This window comes from Ursus maritimus, unplaced genomic scaffold (genome assembly GCF_017311325.1).
Source record: "Ursus maritimus isolate PB19 unplaced genomic scaffold, ASM1731132v1 scaffold_7, whole genome shotgun sequence".
Taxonomy (NCBI): domain Eukaryota; kingdom Metazoa; phylum Chordata; class Mammalia; order Carnivora; family Ursidae; genus Ursus; species Ursus maritimus.
The window spans coordinates 78848869-78872573 of record NW_024426885.1 but is presented as its reverse complement, the minus strand read 5'-3'; the positions used below and the strand labels follow the sequence as shown (position 1 = coordinate 78872573).

At 46.9% G+C, this 23705-nt stretch overlaps 1 protein-coding gene across 2 annotated transcripts in view; it reads right to left on the bottom strand.

Moving 5' to 3' along the window:
• The window catches only part of PAPSS2 (3'-phosphoadenosine 5'-phosphosulfate synthase 2), a 69016-nt gene extending 46091 nt beyond the window's left edge, over window positions 1–22925 (bottom strand). For both annotated transcript variants that reach the window (XM_040624690.1, XM_040624691.1), the window contains exon 1: window positions 22812–22925. In XM_040624690.1, coding sequence (XP_040480624.1) covers window positions 22812–22838 — 27 coding nt within the window. In that variant the 5' untranslated portion in view covers window positions 22839–22925. The remainder of the gene's footprint in view (window positions 1–22811) is intronic.
• Window positions 22926–23705: the final 780 nt, after the last annotated feature.

Genomic DNA, 23705 nt, shown 5'->3' with positions numbered 1-23705 from the left:
ATATCTGGCCATCACCTTGCCAAAGATCTAACAAACGCCTGCCCTGTTGAAAATGGCCAGGGAAAGAAGAGGGAATGGAGTATCTCATTTTCGACTGAGGATGGAATTTGGGAACAGGTGGCCCTCTTTGAGCCCTTCCATTTCCTTCCCGGAAGATGTCAAGAACTGACCTCCCATCAGCTTCCTGGTTCCTGACCCAAGGCTGGGAAACTTGTCTTTCTTTTCCTTACTTTCTTTCTTCCTTTCTTTCTCTTTCTTTTTTAATTAAAAAAATTTTTTACAGAAGACCTATGAGATTTTTTAAGATTTTTATTTATTTGACAGAGTGAGAGAGAGCACAAGCAGAAGCAGCAGCAGAGGGAGAGGGACAAGCAAGCTCCCCACTGAGCAGGGAGCCGAATGCGGGACTTGATCCCAGGACCCTGAGATCATGACCTGAGCCAAAGGCAGAGGCTTAACCAACTGAGCCACCCAGGCGCCCTCATCCTTCTTTTCAATGTTAATCTGTAACCTCTACTTGAATGTCACAAAAACATAGACGTGAACTAATATTTCTTTTCCTACAAAGAGTCAGAGAAGGTTCAATGCAGGAAAAACAAGAATAAACAAAAAACCCAAACAGTCCTGTCTCTTCATACTCCACCCAACAAAAGTGGAGCCTAAACACTTCAAGGCCAAAAATACACTAACTGTCCTCTCTCCTCTCCTCTCCTCTCCAGAGTCGATGGAGCTTTTAAATGTGCTTTTGTAATGGGGGGCCCAGCTCCAGCGTACCCCGGATTTACTAGGGATTCGGAAATGTCAGGTGAACCGGTGGGGCCACCTGGGGGAGCTCAGTAAAGCCCGCCTCGGCACAAAGCGGAGTTCCGGGGGCAGGGATGGGTCCACGGGGGGCCCGGCGACAGAGATTTTTGTCTCCTGGTCCAGCTCCCACAGCTACACAACTGACCCCCGTTAAGGGGACGGAAGGGAGACGACCGGGCCCAAGAGCTGCTCGCGCACGGAGCTCAGTCAGGCAGTGAGGCTCCGGGGCTCCAGGCCGGCGGGCGCCACAGGGGCCTGCAGAGCCCGCGCGCAGTGAATCCGAGAGCCGCGCCGAGCCTCAAGTTTCCCCGCAGCACCTGCCTCACGGGACGGTGAGGAGTGTGGTAAGGACGTCAGGCCGCACCATGTTGCAGAGTGAGGACAGACCGATGACAGAGCCACCCAAGAAGGACAGGCCTTCCAAACACAGCGAGGCGCGAGGCCAGACACGCAAGGCTCACGGGCTGTCCTAGGCGTGCACCGAGCAAAGCAACGCCATGAGGACGGCCACCGGGAGGACGGCCTGCAACCGGCGGGCCGGGCCAGAGCCTGAGGGCGCGGGCTCGAACCGCAAGTCCCTCCTGGGCCCACTGGGGCCACGCTCGCCCCCGGCTGCTGTGACACACGCGGAGGAAAGGCGCGGGCAGCCGGCCCCGGGCTCGGGTCGTCAAGGCCAGGCCTGGGGTCCTGCGGGCGCGGACCAGGCCTGTTCGAGCAGGACGAGCCCGACAGGCCGGCCGCAGCCCCATCGGGCCTGCGCGCAAGAGGATCACGCCGCACGCCGCATTCTGTGGGCCACACGCGCCGACACAGCGGACGAGACACGGATTCAAAATGGCTGACAGGCTGAGCCTCGCTTCCCTGCTCTTCCGCTCCCTGCAGTCTGTCGGGACCAGCCAGCGGGACAGGCTCAGGGCAGCCTCGGGAGCCTGGTGCCCGCAACCGCGTGAGTGAGCCTTCCGGAGGGCGCGCCACAGCCCCAGCACCTCGCACGGCTCGGCGACACCCACCCCAGAGCTCTGCGGGCTCCCGTCAGCGCGGAGACAGCGGCAGGGAGAGCACGTTCCCTCGGACGCTCCGGGCCCCGCCGCGGAGGCTACATGACCCGCAGGCCCGAGCTCCAGCCCCAGGAGTACGGCGACAGCATCACCGGCTCAGCGGCCTCCTTCCCTCCAGCCCCAACCCCCGGCGAGGAAGAGAACTTTCCAGACGCCAGGCTTTACAGACAGCACGGGGCTGGCCCGGCCCCACCTCGGCCTCTCCGCCTGACCCTGCTTGTCCCGTGTCCCTCCTCCTCCTGAGGACGTGCACACCCGCCTCTTGCCTGCGCGGAGGAGGCCGACCCCACGCCAGCCGCCCCAGCCCAGCGGCAGCCTCACTCGTGGGACGGCCCGCCGAGGGTGCTGGAACACAGCGGTTCTTCACCCCGCCGTGCTTGTTTTCAATGAGCGTTTCCGTACTTTTGCAAAGGTCTTTTCAGATGCCCGGCTCCGTAACTCTCCTGGAACGCGAATATCCTGCGTGGCTCTGCATCTGCAGGACCTGGTCCGAAAGCTCGCACGCCAGAATGGGGAACAACGCCCAGGGAGTTGGGTGGTTTTACGGCCCTAGGAAATCCTGCCGCAGGGCCTTATAAAGATGCCTTGTTGGAGTGCTGGTGATGAACTCTGCCCAGAACACAAGGGTCTTCTTGGTTCCACTGGAAAAATCGGCCTCAGGGCCGAGCTGACTGGATTCTGTGTGCCTACCTCACAAGCTGGCCCTTTGTTGATTTGTGTGGGCAAGACGGGGGACCCGGCGGGGCGTTATGCTTTGCTCTTCTGCAGACGCACAGACGCGAGCTAACTCGGCAAACCTGGAGCAAACACACATCTCTAATGGAAGATCCTCTATCAAAATGGAAACCTGGATCACGTGAGCGAAAGCTTTAGCTTGCTGGTTTTTTCCCTCCCCTTCCAATCCCTTCTCCCTCTCTTTTCTTTCTCCTTTCCTTCTCTCCTTCCTTCCTTTCTCTCCTTACTTCCTTTCTCTCTCTTTTTCTCTTTCTCTTCTCTCTTTTTTTCTTTCTTTCCTAGATTGGGCATTTCTTGAACTTGGATAAAGATATAAACCTCAATTTCTTTGAATTCACATTATAAAAATGTGCTTTAAAAAGTATGGCATGTTTAATGACTTCTCTTAGTGCAATCAGCTCTATAGTTTCTTCCCTTTAACGCAGAGTTTTGTTGCCCTGCAATCTGGTTATAAAATGCCTTCAAAATGCTAAGGTCTATATAGGTAAGTGTCAGAAGTCCCTTTTCCTTGTTAGCCTAATGCTCTTTGATATCATTCTCTGGTCTTTTCCCTTCCATTTTTTAATTGTGTAAATTATCCTCAAAAATGATACATAGTATCTGACCCAGAATCCTGTCCCTACTTCCAAAGCCCACCTGTGCTAGCCTTTTACCTAGCTATGCTTCAAATACTTCACATCCACTTCTCACAATAGCCTGCAACTGGGAACAACCCAAATGTCCACCAACTTGCAAATACACATGTGATACATCCACACAATGGAATACTATTTGGCCATAAAAAAGAATGAGTGACGTCTGCTACAACAGGGATGGACCTTGAAAACATTTTACAAAATGAAGGAAGCCAGACAGAAAATACCACAGATTATATGATTCCAGTTCTCGGAAACATCCAGAAAAGGAAAACATTTGGGGGCAGAAAGTAGACTGTTGGTTCTTGCAACAGAGGGTAGGAACAGGAGCAATGCAAATGAGCATGACGAGTCTTCTGGGTGTGATGGACATGTTCTAAAATTAGACTAATGAGTGCACAACTTCATAAATTTCCTAGGAACCTTTGAATTGTATGTCACCGAATCCTTAAATTGGGTGAGTTTTATAATATATAGATTATACTGCCAGAAAGCTGTTTTTAAGGACGTCCCTTCACATGCTCACTGCTTGATGAAAACCCTGAGTTAGCCCATTTCATTCACTCAGAATCTCCTCAAATTCTTGTAGTGGCTACAAAATACACAGTTTTTGTCTATGACTATGAGACTACACACAATAACTCATCTTGACCCTAACATTCATCCTAAGTGTGAAACATCTCCTATTCTGTAGTTTCTTTATTTTGATGAGACTATGGTAAGCATGTCTCAAGGATTTCAAAGCCAGGGCTGAGCTGTTCAGTGCTCCTGAATGTGAAGCTGAGGCTCTAAGAAATGCGTGGCTAAGTCAGTTTGGTATGTCCACACAATGGAATACTATACAGCAGGCTTTCTCAACCGTGGTACGATTGATATTTTGTCGTGGGGGACTGTCCTGTGCATTCTGAGATGGTTAGCGGCGACATTCCCCCTACTCCTAGCTGTAACAACCAGAAAATGTCTCCAGACACTGTCAACACCAGTTGAGGGGCACAGTCAGACCTGGTTGAGAATCACGGTAACACAGCATTGAGAACGGACAAATACCAGCCACACACAAACAACATGGGTGACCCTCACCAATGCAACTTGGCGCACAAGAAGCCAGACGTGGAAGAATGGAGCATGTACAACCCCCTGCCCATGCAGTTCAAAACCAAGCAAAACTACTCCGATGGGGACCTTGGGAGAGAGAATCCGTGACTGGAAGGAGCTTCTGGGGATCAATTAGCATCTGTTTCTCAGTCTAGGTGCTGGTTACACAGGTGTGTTTACGAAAATTCACTGGGCAGTGCAGGTAAGATTTATATATTTTTCTGTATGCATATTACCCTTCAATAGAGTTTTAAAATATGGGCCATTGCTGCAGGAGCAGAATACAGGGCATTCAGGGTAACTCAGGAGGGGCACAGTGCCGACTAACAGGGTGCTAACTAATTCCTCTGCCATGACTCCTGCTGGCCCAGCCCGAACCATGAGACAGAAATCCCGTGTGTTCCACTGATGAATGACAGCTTGTTCCCGGGGTACTTTGTTATTCAGGTGCCAAAACCAAGAAAGCCACCACCACCCACCCACGCCTGCCCACTTTCAGTTTAGACTTGCAAAGCATTGGCCTAAAATTAATTTCAGGGTGAAACTGAGCTGCATGAGACCAAACAAAGGAAGGCTCACTCCAGTGCTAAAGAAAAGAGTGGGTCTAATTCCCAAATCTTAGAGTACCACACATGCCCAAGGTGGTGACGACTGTTATTTGCTACAGTAGTGGAGAATGGCTTGAGCTGGTCCATTCATGCTCTCACTCTCAGCTGGGGCTTCTCCAGACCAATGACATGCCCTGCAGAGAGGGGACCAGAGCCAAGGGTGGAGTTTGTGACCATAATGACCCTTGACCTACGCAGAGCTGGGTGACATCAGACCCAGGCTTACTAATATGACCAGTGAGTTCACTCTCTACACAACTTAGCTTCTGAAAGCCTCCAAGTATCAAGAATTACTAACAGCCTTCAAACCTCATATGTGTATGTGTATATGCATGTCCAAGTTCACAAGTAAATAAATAAGAGATAGATAATTCTCCATGGGCCTCTTAGGTCTCTGCACATCATGTGAGTGGGGTGCTCACTGCTGTTTATTCCAGACCGTCTTTTCACGGATGTTTGTAGAGGGCATAGCCTTGGGTTACAGAGAGAGCATCTCTGTCCAGAGCAAAGGGCCAGCCTGCCTATTTGCCCATTATTAAAAGGTCCAGGTTCCCTAGGCTGAGAGCTCCTCTCCTGTAATGTAACTCACTGCTTATGCAGGTTTCCATCTAGATACATCTAAAGGGGGCAAGAGAAACCAACACACATCCTAATGTTCATACTGCTTACTATGCTAGGAGTAATAAAGTCATTTTTCCCTAACCCACGGGTCTTATGTTTTCTGCCTTGAAACTATGACAAGCTAACTTATTAGATGGTAAGTGGGATAAAATTACAGACCCTTCACAGGTCTTAACTATATATGTTATCTAGGTAGGTAGGTAGGTAAGCAGATAGGTAGATAGATACAGTTTTCTGTTTTTGAAAAGTGAATCTCCTGCCTCAGCTGCTCCTTGCTGGTGGCAATGATACTAATGGCTTACTATGGCTGCTTCCAGAGATAGTCGAGGCATTTACAACTGTATGCACCTTGTTTCCTTTTTCTCCTCAGTGTTACCAGCCTATAGACACTGTTTTGCACTAGGCCTTTTTTTTTTTTAACTTAAAAAAGTGCTTGGAGATCTTTCCATATTGGTATATTTAGGGGGTACCTCATTCTTTTTTAACAGTTGCAAACTAGTCTGTACTATGGATATATTATAATAACAAACTAGTACTATGTACTAACACAGCCCTTCCGTGGATTGATATCAGGTTGTTTCCAACTCTTTGTTACAAAATGCTGCCAAGAAAACCACTGCACATATATTATCTTACCCATTTGCAAGATCTCACTGGAAAAAAGTTCTAGAATTTGACTTGCTAGCTCAAAAAAATATGCTCTATTTTAATTCTAAGAGATATTTCCAAACATCTCTATGATGACCATACCAATATACACCTCCACTAGCAATGCATGAGAATGCTCATTTCCTTACATTCTTGCCAACACAACATGCCGCCTTCAGTTTTTACCTATGCCAATCTGATAGGTGAAAAGTTAAATCTCATACTTTTAATTTGTATTTCTGCTAATGAATGAGATTGAGCGCCTCTTCATATGTTTAAGAGCCATCTATATTTATTTTTCTGTGAATTTCATATTCTTTCACCACATTTTTTTCTGTTGATTGCTGATCTTTTTTTCGTAGGAGTGCTATATATATATTGGAAAGCAGCCCTATGTCTTCTATGAGTTACAAATTCCTCCCACCCCACGCTGTTATCTTTTGACTTTGTTTTAATTAAAAAAAAATCTTTGGCATGTAATTTAAAAAATGGTTTTATATTAACCTGTATTTGTACGTGTGTGTGTGTGTGTAATATCTGAGTTTGCGTCACACTTGGAAAGGTCTTCCAGATTATGAGGCTATAAAAGATCCATGTTTTCTTCTTGTAGCTTTACGATTTTATTCTTTCAAGCTTAAATCTTTGCTTCACCAAATCTTTTTTCAAAATAAGTTCTCAAAACATACATTAAAATGTTTATCTTTATTCATAAGGCTAAGTATAGCTAAAAAAAATGATTGTTATCTCAACTTTGTGATTTTTTTTTTTTTAATCTCCATCCTTGGCAGGAAGACCTAGCAGCCTTAGATATGGACTGGTTCAAGGTCTAGTCCACACGGAGGCAATAATATAAACCTTATAGAGTGAATGTTGTTTTCCTATAAAGAGATAGCAGATAGGCCTCTAGTAGGAACTTGATAAAGAGGTCCTACTCTACGAAATTTTGAAATTATATCACCTCCGAAAATGAAGATGGTCCAAAAGAGGCACAAAGAGCTTTTTTGAGGAGAAAATTCATTTGGCAGCTCTCCGTGCTGGTTGGAGGAGAATTCTCTATTCTTATTTACCCTGCTTCCAAGATGCCAAGCCATTTGTTCTCTGTCTTTTTTTTTTTTTTTAAATAAGCTCTATGCCCAATGTGGAGCTTGAACTCATGACCCTGAGATCAAGAGTCACGTGCTCCACCGACTGAGCCAGCCAGGCCCCCTTGTTCTGTCATGTTTGATCCCAAGGTCTCCCGACCTGCAACAGGTGAAATTTGGTTTTCCTCCTAATAGTTGTATAGGAGAACTAGAGTAAAAAAATAATTTTTCATTTCTTTTAGTCTTAATATATGTGAGCACATAGTTTTCAAAACAGTTGTAACCAAATTCACTTCAAAATAAGACAGAAGGAAAAAAGAAAGGTGCTGTTCTAAAGAAACCTACTGTAAAACACAAAGCCTACCATTAACTTAAGAACTGCCATGAGCTTGAGTCATCTAATCTCTTTGAGCCTAAATATCTCTATTAAATGTCTGTTTGTTCTTTTATGTACGGCATTGAGAATGAATAGTCTCTGGGAAGGTAAGTGCTGGATACAGCAACTTATCATTGACTTTTAAACCTAATGAGATAAATAAAGTCTAATGAGATAAAGTTGATCAAAACCCATAACCAGATAAACTGAGCCATGTGAAGTTACAATGGGTAGTAAGGCTTGGCTATAAATTAAATTGATTCATTCAAAGTAATCTTAAGTGCTAGGCACGAAACACATAAAGGGACAGCATTTCTGCCCAGAAGGTACTTCCACATTTTCCCCAGAAATGCTACAGTTACACTGAAAACTCACAAAGCAAAAGCATTTTTGGAGAGTTCTTCCAATGTGGGTTCCTGTACTCAAGTCCATCAAATGTGACAAAGGGGTTCTTTTAGATTTATTCCCATCAGAACACACTAGGTTCAACAGTGAGGACTGGAGACTTACATTATCAAGAATCACAAGCTACTTACAAAAATGGGCCACCCTTTTGGTAGTGATAGGAGGATAGGGCAAATTTCCAAGGGTAAATAGTCATCACAGCCAAGAACAGCTGACTAAAAGAATGCTCTCCAGGTTTTTCCAGAAAGCTGTCTGCTCATTAGGTAATGATAAAACAGGACAAGCCTGGCAAGCTTTTAAACATTCCAGTTGCAATATTTAATTTTAAATATTCCATGAAGAATGCAGCAATCCCAGAAGTTTGCTAGCTGGGAAATGGCCTAACATTTCTGGAAAAAAAAAATCCAAAAAGATCAAGTAGCGTCGCAAAGTAGAGAAAACCAGCCTGTTACTGGTCAGCTGGTGGCCCTCAGGCATGTCCACATCTGTCCACGCAAGGACTCAGGCTAGACTATGGTTCTCTACAGGAAGAACTGAGGAACCTTCTAGCCGGCTTTTAAAGAGACCCAAACAGACCGACTCAATCCGATTCTCTGGGAGTGGGGTCCAGGCATCAGTATTTTGAGAAGCTTAGCAGGATTGAAAAATACTGGACAAGACAGACAGTCCCTAAGGTCCCACTCAGGTCTCACTCAATTAAGGGCAGCATGCAGAACCCATGTAATGAACAGAACACAAGACAGCATAAAACACAGGCAAGCGTACAGAGAATTCTAACCATGGACGTAAAACACCTTAGATGGTAGCAGAGAACAATATTCTCAATGAAGCCTGGCTTCCCCGTACATGAAGAACAAATATTCTTGATTCATCCAAACAACAACAGAACCATTCAAGGCACAGAACCACATGAAAGGTATTATGTCATTAACCCCCGGTGGCGTTTGTTTTATCCAATTCCAAACTTATGAAATGCTTCCAAAGTCAAACTCTGAAAATGCAGAGACTCCAATCTCTTTAATACGAACTACAAACCACAGAGTGTGAAAGTGGTAGGTTTTTAATTTCTTACTAGAAAATACGAAGAGTTGATATGGCAAAAGCCAAGAGGATTTCTGTATGAAGACATGGACACTTCTTATTTTATGGAAGAAAGAGGGGACACTGAGGGGACACTGAATGATGACAGATGGGCACTGTAGGTCAAGTCCTTTAAGTGATCCATTTGAATGGGGCCTTAAAAAATTAAAATCTGGGGCGCCTGGGTGGCTCAGTGGGTTGAGCACTGGACTCCAGATTTCAGCTCAGGTCATGATCTCAGGGTCGGGGGATCGAGCTCCGGGGCGGGCACCACGCTCAGCACAGAGTCCGCTTGAGATTCTCCCTCCCTCTCTCTCCCTCTGCCCCACCCCGCTCTCTCTTTAAAAAAAAAAAAATTCCCCATCCTTGTTCAAAACTGTCCCGAGTCCTGGGTTCTCTGGAATCTGGATGAAGAACCTCCGATCTAGGATTTTATCCATCCTGAAGTGGCTTGTTTATAAGTCTCCAGGAAAGTAGAACATGAGACCACAGAGAACCCAGTAAGCATTTCAGGGACTGGTGTTGAAGGCCCTGCAGCCAGAGCCCTGGATGGTCACACAGTAATGGGGAGGGGGTGCAGGGCTCTCTGAAATGGGACCATAAGGAGAGCTCCATGATCTTCTGCAACTAAAATTGAAATGTGTCTTGCTTTTAATTTAGTATTTTCTGCATGGTTCCTTAAATGTACAGTGACTTGTAAGATACATAGAGCATAGCAAAAGCTCATTGAATCAGAAATGGATGAGAAAGAGGAAAGAGAAAATGGCGTAGGGACATAAAGGGGCACGGCACCAAGCAGAAGCTGGAGCAGAACCATGGCGAGTGGGCCGCAAATGCACGTCTGAGTTCACTGGCAGGCGTGCTGAGGGGGAAACCCGGACAGTCACACAGTTTACAGTTTACAAAGCATTATGCCAAAAACAAAAACAGAACAAAGAAACAAGCAAACACCTCAGAAAAATAGAACCCTTCTGGTACTAAGACCATATGGAAATTTCTCCCATGGGTCTCTGTAAGGAGATCATGTGTCATAATAAATGAACAATAACTCCATAATGTCATTCTAGGAGTCATGACAATGGGTTTCTTGAACTTTCTTACAAGTAATGTTTTAAAAAGCAAAGCAATGGCAATACGCCAAACACAACTCAGTGTGGCAGGGGGAGGGCGCTGGAGGAACAAGGCTAGGCACCCAGCCCTCTGAATTCAGATGTGAGGACAGGCTCACAGGTCGCTGGCCTCAGTGAGTCAGAACCCAGCACTGGACCCCACGGTCAACAGCAGGAGGTGGCAAATGTTTATCTTAAAGGGTCAGAGAGTAGGGGCACCTGGGTGGCTTAGGTCATGATCCCAGGGTCCTGGGATCGAGTCCCACATCTGGCTCCCTACTTAGGGGGGAGTCTGCTTCTCCCTCTACCTCTGCCTGCCACTCCCCCTCTTATGCTTGCTCTCTCTTTCTCTCTCTGAAATAAAATCTTTCAAAGGGGGGGGGGGGGTCAGAAAGTAAATATTTTCAGCTTTACAGGCCATGGGGTCTATTGCAAATAGTCATCTCTCCTGTGAAAGCAGCTGCAGACAATGTGTAGGTGAATGACCACTGCCCAGTTACAATAAAGCTTTATTTATAGACACAGCAGTTTGATTTTCATATACTTTTCACATGTCACGAAATAGAACTCCTCCTTTGATTTTTTTTACCCAACCATTTTAAAAATGTAACAACTGTTTGTAGCTTACAGGCCATACCAAAACAGGCAAGGGGCTGGATTTGGGGACACAAGGACATTATCTCCTGACCCCAGGCCCACAGGGCCAAGAGACCCCCCAGAGATCTCCCTGACTCGCACCCATCTCTTTCCTCAAGCTTCTGTCTCTATCAGCTTTTTAAGATAATTACCATTTCCACATTGCAGAGGCAACTATCCACAAAGCCAACTGGGATGATACCGTGAAAAGACATGGCTTCAGGACTTCTATGTTCCATGGAAGTAAGACCATAATCCAGGATGAATTAGCAGCAAAGAAATGGTTTAGTTCCCAGTCTCCTTGTTAAAATAAACACACACACACACACACACAGTAGAAACATTTGAATGTACAACTTTCTCTGCTCCAAGGATCACGCGTTAGTCTTTTAGAGACATAAAAACACATGTAATTAGCTGAATCACTTAAGGCATGTGTTGTGATGTTTACAGCACTATCTCAACGGGAACGAGGCCGGATAGTGTCTCACGACACGCAATTAGTCGGTGCAATCCCAGGAAGAAATGCTTCATTCAAGTATCACTCAGATGTCCCTGAGCTTCCGTCTGTGGGGACAAAATGTAGGTACTGGGGATCTTGGGAAACTGGGCTTGTCGCTACTCTCTCACCGGCTCACAAAAAGGCCCCATCTCTTTAGTGTCCTTGTCTATGATTTGTAATACTTGTAACTACCCATTCCGGAGAGTTGCTAGGATCACCGGTAAGAACTGACGAGTAAGCTAGGACGAGCACGATCAAAGAAAGGGATCGTGCATTACCCAGAGGAGCCCCGCTCGAGTTCAGGGAGGTGACAATCCCCCGCGTGAAACACAGCACACAGCAAATTGTGTCTCCCCCAAACATGGAACTGCATTCAGAAGATGCCCCAAACCACACAGTCGTAGGGTCTGATGCAGGTCTGAGCCGTCCTGAACACCGGCCCTGCATTGGTGCACCGTAGGCTGTGTTTTGTCACCTCTCTGTATTTTTTGATACTTTCACAGTCAGTTCTGGTAATGAGCTGTGCACGTGATACAGGCTCCTTGAATCATGAAAGATTAAAATTCCATGCTGAGCTGTGGAAATGCCGACGAAGCCTCTAGCACATCCAGAGAACAGGCGTGGAGCTTGTGGGGCTTTGGGAACGTGGAAGTCATGAATGCTCGTCTGTGCAGCGCTCACATAATGAACAAGGCAAGATCTAGAGTTACATGTAAGTCACTGCAATGATTTCTAAGGACACTTCTCCTTGAGTGCGTGCATTCACCCGCCAGAACACTGTAGCTTTGTGTTGTTAAAGCGAAATACTGCGTTTCATTCCAAACACCACTGTTCCTAAAACTGGCCACAGAGCCTCATCCACACTAAAATTTATTGCCTTTTAATGGCATTTGCTAAAATCCACATCTTCTGCAGATTATACCACATTCCAGAAAGCCACTGAGGAAAATCACTCTCAAGGCAACCACATCATCGTTTTAGTTTCTTCCCTGCCTTCATCTGCATCCACAAAGACAAGATTTAAAGGTAAGTTTAAATAATCAGAATAAACTTCTCCTCACTGATACTCTTCGCATCCATTATATCCATTACGTTAATGAAAGAAAAGAGACTGATTGAAAAGTCAGCACTCATGCTTCGGAGGCAGCCACTTCCAGCGCTGTGTCCAAAGGCAAGGTGTTTGAGCTCCGTGAGCCTTAGGGTTCTGGACCCCAGGCCATGGATGAGCACATCAGGCACTTCCCTGGTTACTGTGAGAAAAGATACTGTGCACAGTCCCTGAATAAGTGCTTGTCCCTCCCTTGGTTTAGGGAACCCAGCTGGCTCAAAAGATACCTTCCTGAACCCTGAGGCAGATTTACACTGCAACCAAGACTTTGTATCACAGTGTGCTGTATAAAAGGCTTGTTAAAAGACGGACTCGGGGCGCCTGGGTGGCTCTGTCGGTGAAGCATCCGCCTTTGGCTCAGGTCATGATCCTGGAGTCCTGGGATCGAGTCCCGCGTCAGGTTCCCTGTGCAGCGGGGAGTCTGCTTCTCCCTCTCTCTCTGCTGCTCCCCCTCCTTGTGCTTTTGCTCTCAAATAATTAAATAAAATCTTTAAAAAAAAAAAAAGTAGACTCAACACTGAAAAAAGAAGTGGAAGAAGCCAGGTATTCATGATGACCCAGATTTTTCCATTCATTACAGAGGCTAACTGTGGAGATAAAACTCAACATTTGGACAGAACCGTGTGTCCAACGTGTCTGGCACGGTGAAGACATGGCTTCTCGTGATTGAATTTCTATACTGTCGCCACACTACTCTCTTCGTTGAAATAATGTAATCCCGTCTCCAAAAGAGTTCACTCTCACCTCCAGAATTACACCCACCAGTGCTGCTCTCTCCACTATGCTCATGCGACCACTCCCCAAAATGTGTCTTCCAAACATCATGGAATGTGTTTTTTACAATCTCACAGTCTTTATGCGCTCCTCCTTGGTCCCCAGGGAAATCGAAGCCATCTCCATCTGGCTGCCAACATCCGTAAGCCTTGACCTCCATTTGGGTCAAATTTTTATTGTATGAAAAATGCACTGGTGGCCTGGTCTCCTTTTATCATCTACAAATCACACTTACTGCTTGGCTTGAGTATTAGCAGCTTTATCATTCTTATGGACACAAATCATTCTGTGTTTGCTGAATACTGACGTAGTGGTAAGCCTGAGCAATAAAAACTATTACCCATACTTGCTGAGTCTGAAAACAAAGAAAATTCATTTTCCAATTAGTTACCTTATGTCACCAGAAAGGTTTTGGAAAAAAGTGTGTGAAGGTAAAGCAACATACATTTGCTATTGTGTGCCATTTACTCTTTTTTTTTTTTTTTTTTTTAAGTGCTGGGGAATATCTCTAAATAGAATTCATTATTGGGGCACCTGGGTGGCTCAGTCAGTTAAGCGTCCGACTCTTGGTATCAGCTCAGGTCATGATCTCAGGATGGTGAGATCCAGCCCTGCCTCAAGCTCCGTGCTGGGTATGGAGTCCGCTTGAGACTGTGTCTCTCCCTCTGCCCCCCCACCCTCTTGTGCACTCCCTGGGGGGTGGGGGGGAGAATTCCTTACTATTATCTTGAGATATTAGCACTAGGCAGCTGCCAAAATATTTTACAAATGAAGCAGTAATACCAGTTACCTACTCCAGCTGTGGTTGCTACTTGGTGTTAAGTCTCCTTCCCTCTGTGAAATAAACAACTTCTTAACCACAGAGGAGCTAAGAAGATTTTAGCTTCTCCTGTGAGTAACTCTCAAAAGACTTCTTTCAGCTAAATCAATTCCCTTCTGACTATCTGTTCCTAAGCTTGCTTCATGAGACGATGAGCCCTCAATGAGTGAATGTACAGGAAACCCCTGGAACAGCGCCTGCCACATACATGCTCAGGGCTGGAGAGAAACAAGTCACAACACAGTAGGAATTTTCTAAGAAAACATGCTCTAAAAATCAAAACTCCTGATAAATAGGCAAACACCTCAGGTGGAATTCTAATGTCAGTGTTTTAGGAGGCCTCTTCTTACTCACATGACGAATGTAAACACAAGGGATGACTATAAAAATTTTTATTTTTTAGTAACTACTCATTTTGTATTATTGACCCCATGGCCCAAGAGCTGTAATTACTCATATAATTTTGGAACAGACCCTCTCTCTCTCTCCATTGGGGCTCAGCGATCTAGACAGATTTACATGGCAGGACCACACAATTATTATAATTGACTTTATGGTACTTCATGAACTTAGGATAAATGGAGATGGATGGATTTTGAGGATAAGCTGAAAATTCCGAGAACTACAAGAACTGAGGTTTTAGTGTGTAACTGACAAGTCCGATTTCTACCAAATATAGTTGTTTTTTTTTTTTTAAGATTTTATTTATTTATGTGACAGAGAGACAGCCAGCAAGAGAGGGAACACAGCAGGGGAGAGGGAGAGGAAGAAGCAGGGTCCCAGCCGAGGAGCCCGATGTGGGACTCGATCCTGGAACGCCGGGATCACGCCCTGAGCCGAAGGCAGACGCTCAACGACTGCGCCACCCAGGCGCCCCTCTACCAAATACAGTTTTATCCGTATTACACGCCACGTAATCACTGGCGTAACTCGCTATTTTTTTTTTCCTGGATAAAATGATTAAACCGTTTGAGAAGGCTTGAGGAAGAGTGAGTGAGGTTGTGGGAGTATGTTGAATCTTCTAAAGGGAAATGGGCTGGCCAATCAAAAAATATTTCAAAAATGGTAAAGTTAACATGTGGCGAACACGGCTCTTCGTTCTGTATCTCCAGAAGGTCAAAACAAAACGCTGGGGCTCAATCAGGGTGTAATCATGACTCAGGGATAATCAGCTTGGGAGGGGTTTTTGTTGTTGTTTTTTTTAATCTATGGAAAATACTTCCCAGTCAATAAAGAAAGAAGCAAAGCTGTAGAAAGAAATGGGTAGGGCCTCCTTCAAAGAGCATGCGATAAAGACAGAAGTGGTGGGGGTGCAATCAGGGGACCAGAGTTCCAACTTCACGGTAGGATCACCAGCCAGATGGCCAGGAACATGGCCCTGGGCCTTGGAAAGCTCTGAAAAGCTGTGTATCGATCGCATTTATACAGGGCTTATAAGATGAACTCTTTATTTTTCTTCCAGAGTAAAATGGTAGGGTTCTTTTAAAAATACATTTTTAAAGTAGGAACAGCCTGGTTAAGCATCTGACTCTTGATTTCGGCTCAGGTCTTTAATCTTAGGGTCATGAGTTCAAGCCCTGCCCTTGGGCTCCATGCTGCGTGTGGAGCCTACTTAAAAAAGAAGTAAAAATAAAAAAGAGAAATAACCTGAATTAAAAGTAAATCATTTAAAATTCTGGAACACCTGGGTGGCTCAGTTGGTTAAGCATCTGCCTTCAGCTCAGGTCATTATCTCAGGGTCCTGGGATCGAGTACCACACCAGGCTCCCTGCTCAGCGCGGCGCCTGCTTTTCCCTCTGCCTGCAGCTTCCCCTGCTTCTCTCTCTCCCTCTCTCTCTCTCTCTCTGAGAAATAAATAAATATAATCTTAAAAATTTTAGCTTAGTAGAGAAAAGGATTTTAAAATTGTATGAGAAGTCAGTGGGGAATTTTGTGGATTTGGGCCTAGGGCACTGTAGTACTTACTGACTGGGCAGAAGGTTGAAAGAATATAAGGGTTGTGGGTGGGGTGTTACAATTAGAAAAAGTAAATGCTATGTTTAGAAAAGACTTAATGACAGAGTTTGAATGGACTAAAAAACTATAATTAGAAAATACAAGGCTTTAGTAGCTACAGTTAATTACGGCAAGCCCAGATCCCGGGCGGGTTATTCAGTACACACTTGTTGAGTGAATGGAGTACAGGATAGGTACGTGAGGACTTGACAGGAACGAAAAAGGGAAAAGATTTTAGAGACCTTAAGGAAAACAAAGTAGCAGACAACGGGACAGGAGCAGAGGACCAAAAGGTGAATTCAGGTTTTTAACAGAAGATACATGAAAATAAAAATCATCACCAATATCTTGGGTTGCTCATTTTGCTAGAAATTGGGAAGGCATGAATTATCCGTAAACAAATGATGATTGGGGAGGGAGTGGATGAATGAGGTTATGGGGATAACATCTCAGACTTTAACGTAGGTGATTTTGGTCTCTAAAGTCTGCAAATGATTTTCAAAGCACAAACCCTGCATACATTAAGGAAAAAAAAGTGACTGCAATTATTACTAGACTGGCTATAGACGCTTGGTGGATAAACATCAATAGTTTTCAAGACAAAACACATAAAGCAGATGTTAACTAGATATTTAAAGCAAATCGTAACCTGGCATAGAAATGATCACCTTTAATGATGCAGCATTTGATATAGTACATTTATGCAACTTTCAGAAAAGCTTTATAACAGGTCACAGGCTAGACAGTTCTATTGCCAGAAGTTAGTATTTGGTGCTAGACAGATGGAGTTTGCCATGTTTATGTTACAGTCATGTTTTCTCGATACCAGTTATAGCAAAAGCAACTTCCAGAGTAAATCTGAAATGCAGAAAGAGCTGCTGAGAAGGTTTCAGAGGAAGTCACCCCAGCCAACTGCTGGAATTCACCATGTGTTATCAGAGGAGAGTTATGGGTCAAGTTTTGAGACAATGGCTCTCTTACAGAGAGAAGAAATAGTTCCATCTTGTTCACCAATTTATGCTAAGTTGAAAAAATTATTTGGCAATCAAAAAGGCAGAAAAGAGGAACAAAAAGACCAAATCTGTACAAATCCAATGTTAGTGTTAATTGACCTTACTGGAAAATTTGATTTCATATTTACTGAAAGCAAAGGCCACTGACACACCAGTGTGCCTCTGAGAAAGGATGTGGTGTCCTGTGCCTGGTGCTGGGCTCAGGGAGAGAAGGGCCAAGTAGCTGTGGGGACTCTGAAAGCAGGGGGCACCAGGCATGCTTGTGATCCCGGACGGACCCCGGAGGAGAGGAAGCATGGACAGACTCCAGCAGCCCCCAGAGCTCCTCAAACTGCTGGCCTGGTCACACCAGGGCAGGAGCCTGGTTCTCACACTCCTGGGAGTGGCGGGGAGTGTCAGGATCTTAACCCCAGAACTGTGCTGGGGCAGCTGTGACCTCGGGGCTCCAAGGAGGAGGACATGGAGAAGCAAGAAGGGGCCTTTCAGACCAGAATGCACTTGAACTGGACCGACACTAAGGATGAGACAGGATGGCACACACCTTAAAGGATGCCCACCCAGACAAGGTAAGTGCCCCCCACACCCCGACAGTAGTACTTTGTAGGAAAAATGATTAAATATTTCTGACTAGCAATCTGATTTAAGTTTTTAAAGTACTTTTTAAAGTGCTCCCTTTATAAGAATGATACAAGTAGGGAAGATAGGGGCGCCTGGGTGGCCCAGTCGTTAAGCATCTGCCTTCGGCTCAGGGCATGATCCCGGAGTCCTGGGATCGAGCCCCACATCAGGCTCCTCCACTGGGAGCCTGCTTCTTCCTCTCCCACTCCCCCTGCTTGTGTTCCCTCTCTCACTGGCTGTCTCTCCCTGTCAAATAAATAAATAAAATCTTAAAAAAAAAAAAAAAAAGTAGGGAAGATAAAGGTATGACATGAAACATTAATGATACACAGGACTCAAGAAGCGGCAGAGATTTTTGTTTCCAGCACTGATGGTCTAGGTTATATACATTTCCTTCCATGCAAACAAATAAGAAATTCAAGTTATAATATAACATAATCTAAGTAGAAACATCAAAAACTGACAAGAGAAAAAGAAACTGCCAGGTTAAAATCTGCAAGAAATAGGGACCTAAGAAGTAAGCAAGCAGGGAGGCACTTCTAGCGTGATAGGAGCAGGTGTGAACGATTTTGACAGCCTCAGCAGGAGCTGAAAGAGAAACTGAAGCCCAGAACGAACCCAAGTGGGAAGAATAAAAAGCCCTTGTCAAGCTAAGCTGAGTCTTGTAAGAGTCACCCCTACACAGAAGAATGCATCCGAATAAACCCACCTCCCACACGGACTGCAAGGACAATTTGCCTTGGCATTGAAAGTATTCCTAGGGGGAGGCGGGTGGGTGTGAGAACTTGTTTGCAAAAGCTGGCCCTTGTGTGCAAAACTGCAACTCAAATTCACATCACCTGGGTGGTCTAAAACACTTTAAGTGGTAAATTTAGGTCAAAGTGGTCCCAGACTAGTGGTGCCGCCAGACGCCCGGCAACAAAAGCAAATTCTACCCCCTAAAAAAGGCCATTCATCCTAAGCCTCAAAGAACCCCCACAAGTCATTTTTCAGTGGTAATGACAAATACCCAGGCAAAAATAAGCAAGCACACAAGAGCAGACAGAGGAGAGAGAAGGGGAAATCTCAGAAAAATCTAGATCCTACAAGCACGTTCATCCTTTTGTGAATTCTGTGGCCGTTTGAGCAACAACGCCTTATTGATTACCTAATGCGTACCAGGTTCTGTGTCAGGCTGCTGGGTGTGTGTGTCATCTCAGCTGTCGCGTGAACAAATCACCCAGGGGATAAAAGCTTAGTTGAAAGGCCATTACATTCATGTTCATTTACCTTTGGTCTCTGTGTTTTCCTAAGACTTCTAAACACAAAGACTAAGGCTATATACTGGTAGATTCTTTGAAATAAACAGTCATCTCCTAGAGGACTGGGACCATTGATTCTTCTCCTGGGCCCCATTCCCTGAAGTCCCATGTTCAAGTTAGGCCTGAGGATTCCCTAAGCAAACCGCAGAGTCTGGTGCATGGACAGAAACGTGATGAAAGACAAAGATAACTATCTCAGAGTGAGCTGCATTTGTCTTTAACTGTAAAAGTCCACACAGATGAGTTTGGGATAATAGCCTGAATTGGACAAACACTAATTTTAAGGCAGATCTGGAAACAGTTGAAGGCACAGGAAGGGTGGAGAGAAGTTAGTCCAATAGTGACATATACATAGAAGGCCTTTCCTTCTTGGCCAAGATTGTTGGCCAAGACCTTACTGATATTTGCATTACTCTGGTGTGTTCACACCTGAACAGCCTTGCGCTTCTGTCCAGCTTTTCACCATGAGGGTTCATATCATCACTTCTATTCTTCTGCATCTGTTTGCTCTTACTAAATATTCTGGTGGTCGTTACTTACTCAGCTTTCCCAACCGTATGACCTGTGCTTTCTGCTCCTTGTTTGACGAACCATGACAGCGTAGTGTAATAACAACAGCTACCACATACAGAGGACTTACTCGGGGCCTGAAACTGTGCGAGATACTTTTTAGGACTTATTTACTCCTCACAGCATTTTAAAGGGGTACGGCAGCATTACCTCCATTTTACAGAGGTTACATCCGGAAACAGACACAGCAGCAGCAAGAATGAGCTTGGACGTTAGACCTGCGCTGAAATCCTGCCCTGCTCCTTGCGTTCTCCTCCCCTGGAGACGAGGCTCCGTTCCGCGGGGTGCAGGCCACCACGTGGATGAAATGAAACAGTGTGGCCTCTAAGCAGTGCTGGTCTCTCCTTCCTTCCCACAGCTGCTCATCTGAAAATTCACGTCTTGCCCTAGGGAGCATCTTCCAATAGTTTTCAAAGTAGCTACTGTTGGAAAAATAATGTGGTGTTGTACAGACTCTAGAAAACAATAAAAGGTAAATAATCTCTTACGTTTATGGATCGCTTTAGGGTTCCAATACCTTGACTCCTTCCCAACCATTGGCTTGTTTGATCCTTTGGAAGATATTTTACTATCTCAGTTGTCTTTTTTAGATTGGTTGTCTGTCTCTGGGACATAACAACATTGTCTGCACGTAACAGCATTGCCCTGAAAAAACGCTAATCCAGGAAATGATGCAAGAAGAAAGAATCAGGCCCTTGCCTTTCTTCCCAGTCTCTGGAGGCAGACTGCCTCCTTCCTTCTCCTGGGCCTGTGCGCGTGTAGACAGGATGTTGGTGGCCAGAGCTGGAGGTAAGTCAAGGGAGGGAAGGATGGCTGTGACACAGAGCTGTCTGCTTTTCGTCGTAAGGATGCCTAGTACAAAAGGGACGTGCTACCTTCCCTTATAAAAGAACATTTCATTTTCTTCCCAAGCTTGTGAGAAAAACATCTTATAGTCTCTCATTCAGAGAGTACGGCAAAAAAAAAAAAAAAAAAAAAAATCCTGGGAAAGAAGTATTCACCCCACACAGTAGGCGCGCAACAAGTATTTGCAACTCCCGCAATGACCGTGGTGTACATGGACCATCCATCTCTGCGGACAATGCAGAAAATAATGTAATGATCCCTGTGAGTCCCTGAAAAAGGCGGCCCAGCCTCATTGCCAGGATGCTTTCTAGATCAGCAAGACCCACTTCTCAAATAATGATTATTTCCAAGACCACACGTGTGGACATATTTTGTCCTGGACCACAAGGTTTCAGAATACACGTGGCGTTAACATTTAAAGCTCAAGAGATTTCAGATGCATTTAAAGCCGGCTTGCTTCACCCAGTCGTCTCTATCTGGCCCTTTTGGAATTTGTGCTGGTGCCTGGATTATAATCGTGTTGGCTAAATAAAAGTTCAGAAGTCTTGCTAGCTTTTTCAGGTGTTAATTTAATCCTACACACACACACCAAACAAAAAATAGAAGGTTTAAAATGTGTAAATAGAAAAAGCAAAGGCTCTGGCCCTCGAATTTCTCATTCTCTCTGACTGCAGAGGGCCCGAGATCAGTTTGTAACCCCTTGTTCTCGACCCTCCTCACTGCAGGAGCTCCTGCTGACTGGGCCATGAAGGGAAAGACCACCTATCCTTTCATTACTAATGCTTGACAAAGCTCCCTATCAGAACTGGGAAGGAATTCTTGAAGCAGGCAGGGAAGAACTAAAACCCCACTGATATGCAAAGCCACCAAGTGCCACAGAAGCTTGTCACTTGTAGATACCACTTAGAATTTTACAGAAATTAATCAAATTAGATAGGAATAAAACACAGATGATTTTAACATTTGTAAAGATATTACAATACTGAGAGTCTCCCCACTTCACAATCGCTCCTATAAAAGGCAGCTGGGCCCCCATCACTCTCCTTTCTGAAGTTGATGCCACCTGCGTCCTGGACCTTCCCGCTGGTCCAGTGTGGTCCCCTGAAACCACCCAGTGCCCACCGCCTTTCCCGTGCTGCTCAAGCCCACACCTGCAGCCCCTGCCTAGCCCCCTTTGGGCTCCTCGCCCCAATTCCTGGTTTGCCCTCTCTCCTCCCAGCCCACCAGGAATACACCTCAAAGACAGTTCAGTGATCAGCATTATATAATAATAGTAATAAACATGTATTGAGCACCCACTATGTGCCAAGTTCAAGTCTAATTCTGTGAGCGGGGTCAACCCTTTCAGTAACCAGCATCAACAACCTGAGGCTTGCAGGGGGGTAAAGGCGAACCATCAGCAGTCAGGCTGGGATCTAAGCAAGGCTTACAGACCCCCTCCGGTGTGGACCAAAAGCTGTCTGCAAGGCTCCTCCCACCTCTAGTCAATGATTACTGCTGTCGTTTTTCGCATGCAAAATTAATGAGTTGGGGGCACCTGGGTGGCTCAGTCGGTTGAGTAACCGACTCTCGATCTCAGCTCAGGTCTTGATCTCAGGGTCGTGGCTTGAGACCCTCCTTGGGCTCCACGTTGGGTGTGGAGCCTACTTAAAAAAAATATATATGGATATATATATATATATATCCTGTTGCTGAGAAAGGAACTTTTCTTTGACAAGCCCTCTATTTCCCATAAAGGGGATGGCCCTGATTACTTCTGGATAAAACTGAGCCCCTTCAAAACAGCCCACTCATCTTAACTCGGCAAGCCGAGGAGCCCCCGGGGCGGAGCCCGCGGTGCCGCCGCGGCCAACCGGAGGGTGACTCAAGCTGGAGGGCTAAATGCTGCCCGTGGAGGCAGCTGCCGTTTCCTCCACGAGGTCTGTCGGGAACGTACCCTCGGAGGAGGTGGCATGGACAAAACCCCAGGGAGCGCCGCCGACGTGCGACCAGCGCCCAGAGCTGGCGGAACCGGCCTCGGCTCTCGGCCACCCACTCGAGCGGCGCGGGGATCGCACGGAAGAAAAGGCGGGTCCGGGGGAGCTCCCGGGGAAGAGAGGACATTTCCCGTCCCCGACCTCTGCCTCGGTCAGGACCGGCCGTGCACGCTCCGGAGCTTCCCCCCGGGCGTGGCGACCCAGCGCGGCGCGGGTTCCCCGGGGCGCCGGCCGAGAGGGACTGCCCCGCGAGGGCTGTCCCGGGGGCGCCCTCCCCGCTCGCCCTCCTCCCCTTCTTACTCCTCCTCCTCCTCCCGGCGCCGCAGCCGCCGCGCCCGGCGGCTCGCCCGCTCCCGGGAGCGGCGGCGGGGTGAGAGCAGGCGGCCCGCAGCCTACCGTCTTCTGCTTCTTGATCCCCGACATGCTGGCGGACTGGACGCTACGCGGCGGACACTCGGCGCTCGACTCCCGGGAGCGGAGGTGCGGGGACTCTCAGAGCGCGGCGGCGGCTGCTGGGGCCCGGCTCCCGGGAAGGAGGTATAAAAAGGCTCCCGCAGACACGTCGCACTTCCCTTGACCGGCCCCCTCCTCCCACTCCTCCCCCCGCCGCGCTCCTCTCCGCCCCGTCGGCTCCGCCAGCAGCGCCCAGCCCAGGGGACCCGGCCGCCGCCTGGGCGGGTCCCGGCCAGGCCCCCTCCTCGCCCAAGCGGCCGCGGCAGCGCCCGCGCCAGGCTGGGGTAGAGTTCGCCCTCCCCTGCCCGCGCCCGGCCAGGGCCAGCGCGCCCCCGCCTCCCGCCCCACCCCGCGCCTCTTCCAGGAAGGATTCCGGCCTCCGGGACCTGCCCGTGGGCAGGGTCCTCCGTGGGCACCGACGGCCCTCTCGCCTTCGCTGGCAACCTCGGCGAGGGTTCAGATTATTGACACTCCGTCCGCACCCGGCTGTGGGCTCCTCCTGCGCCCCCGCGTCCCCGCGAGGGCATCACGGCCTACTTTTTTCCCATCTTACTAACGGAGCAACTGAGACTTTCAGACTTTTCCAAAATTATATTCTAAGTGAGGGGCCTCAAACGCAGGCTTTCTACACCAGCGTCAACACAGGTGATGATAAAATAAGGGGCCAGCTGCTTGCCTGCGCGTCCTGGGCCAGGCGCGGTGCTAAGGGGTTTGCGTGCGTTCGCTCCTTTGAGCTCCCGATATTTTCTGCCTGTTACAGACGGGCCCGCCGCTGAGTCCCCGCTGCAACTCACAATAAGATGGGCCCTTCGGGGAAAGAGCAAAAGCCCCCCCTGC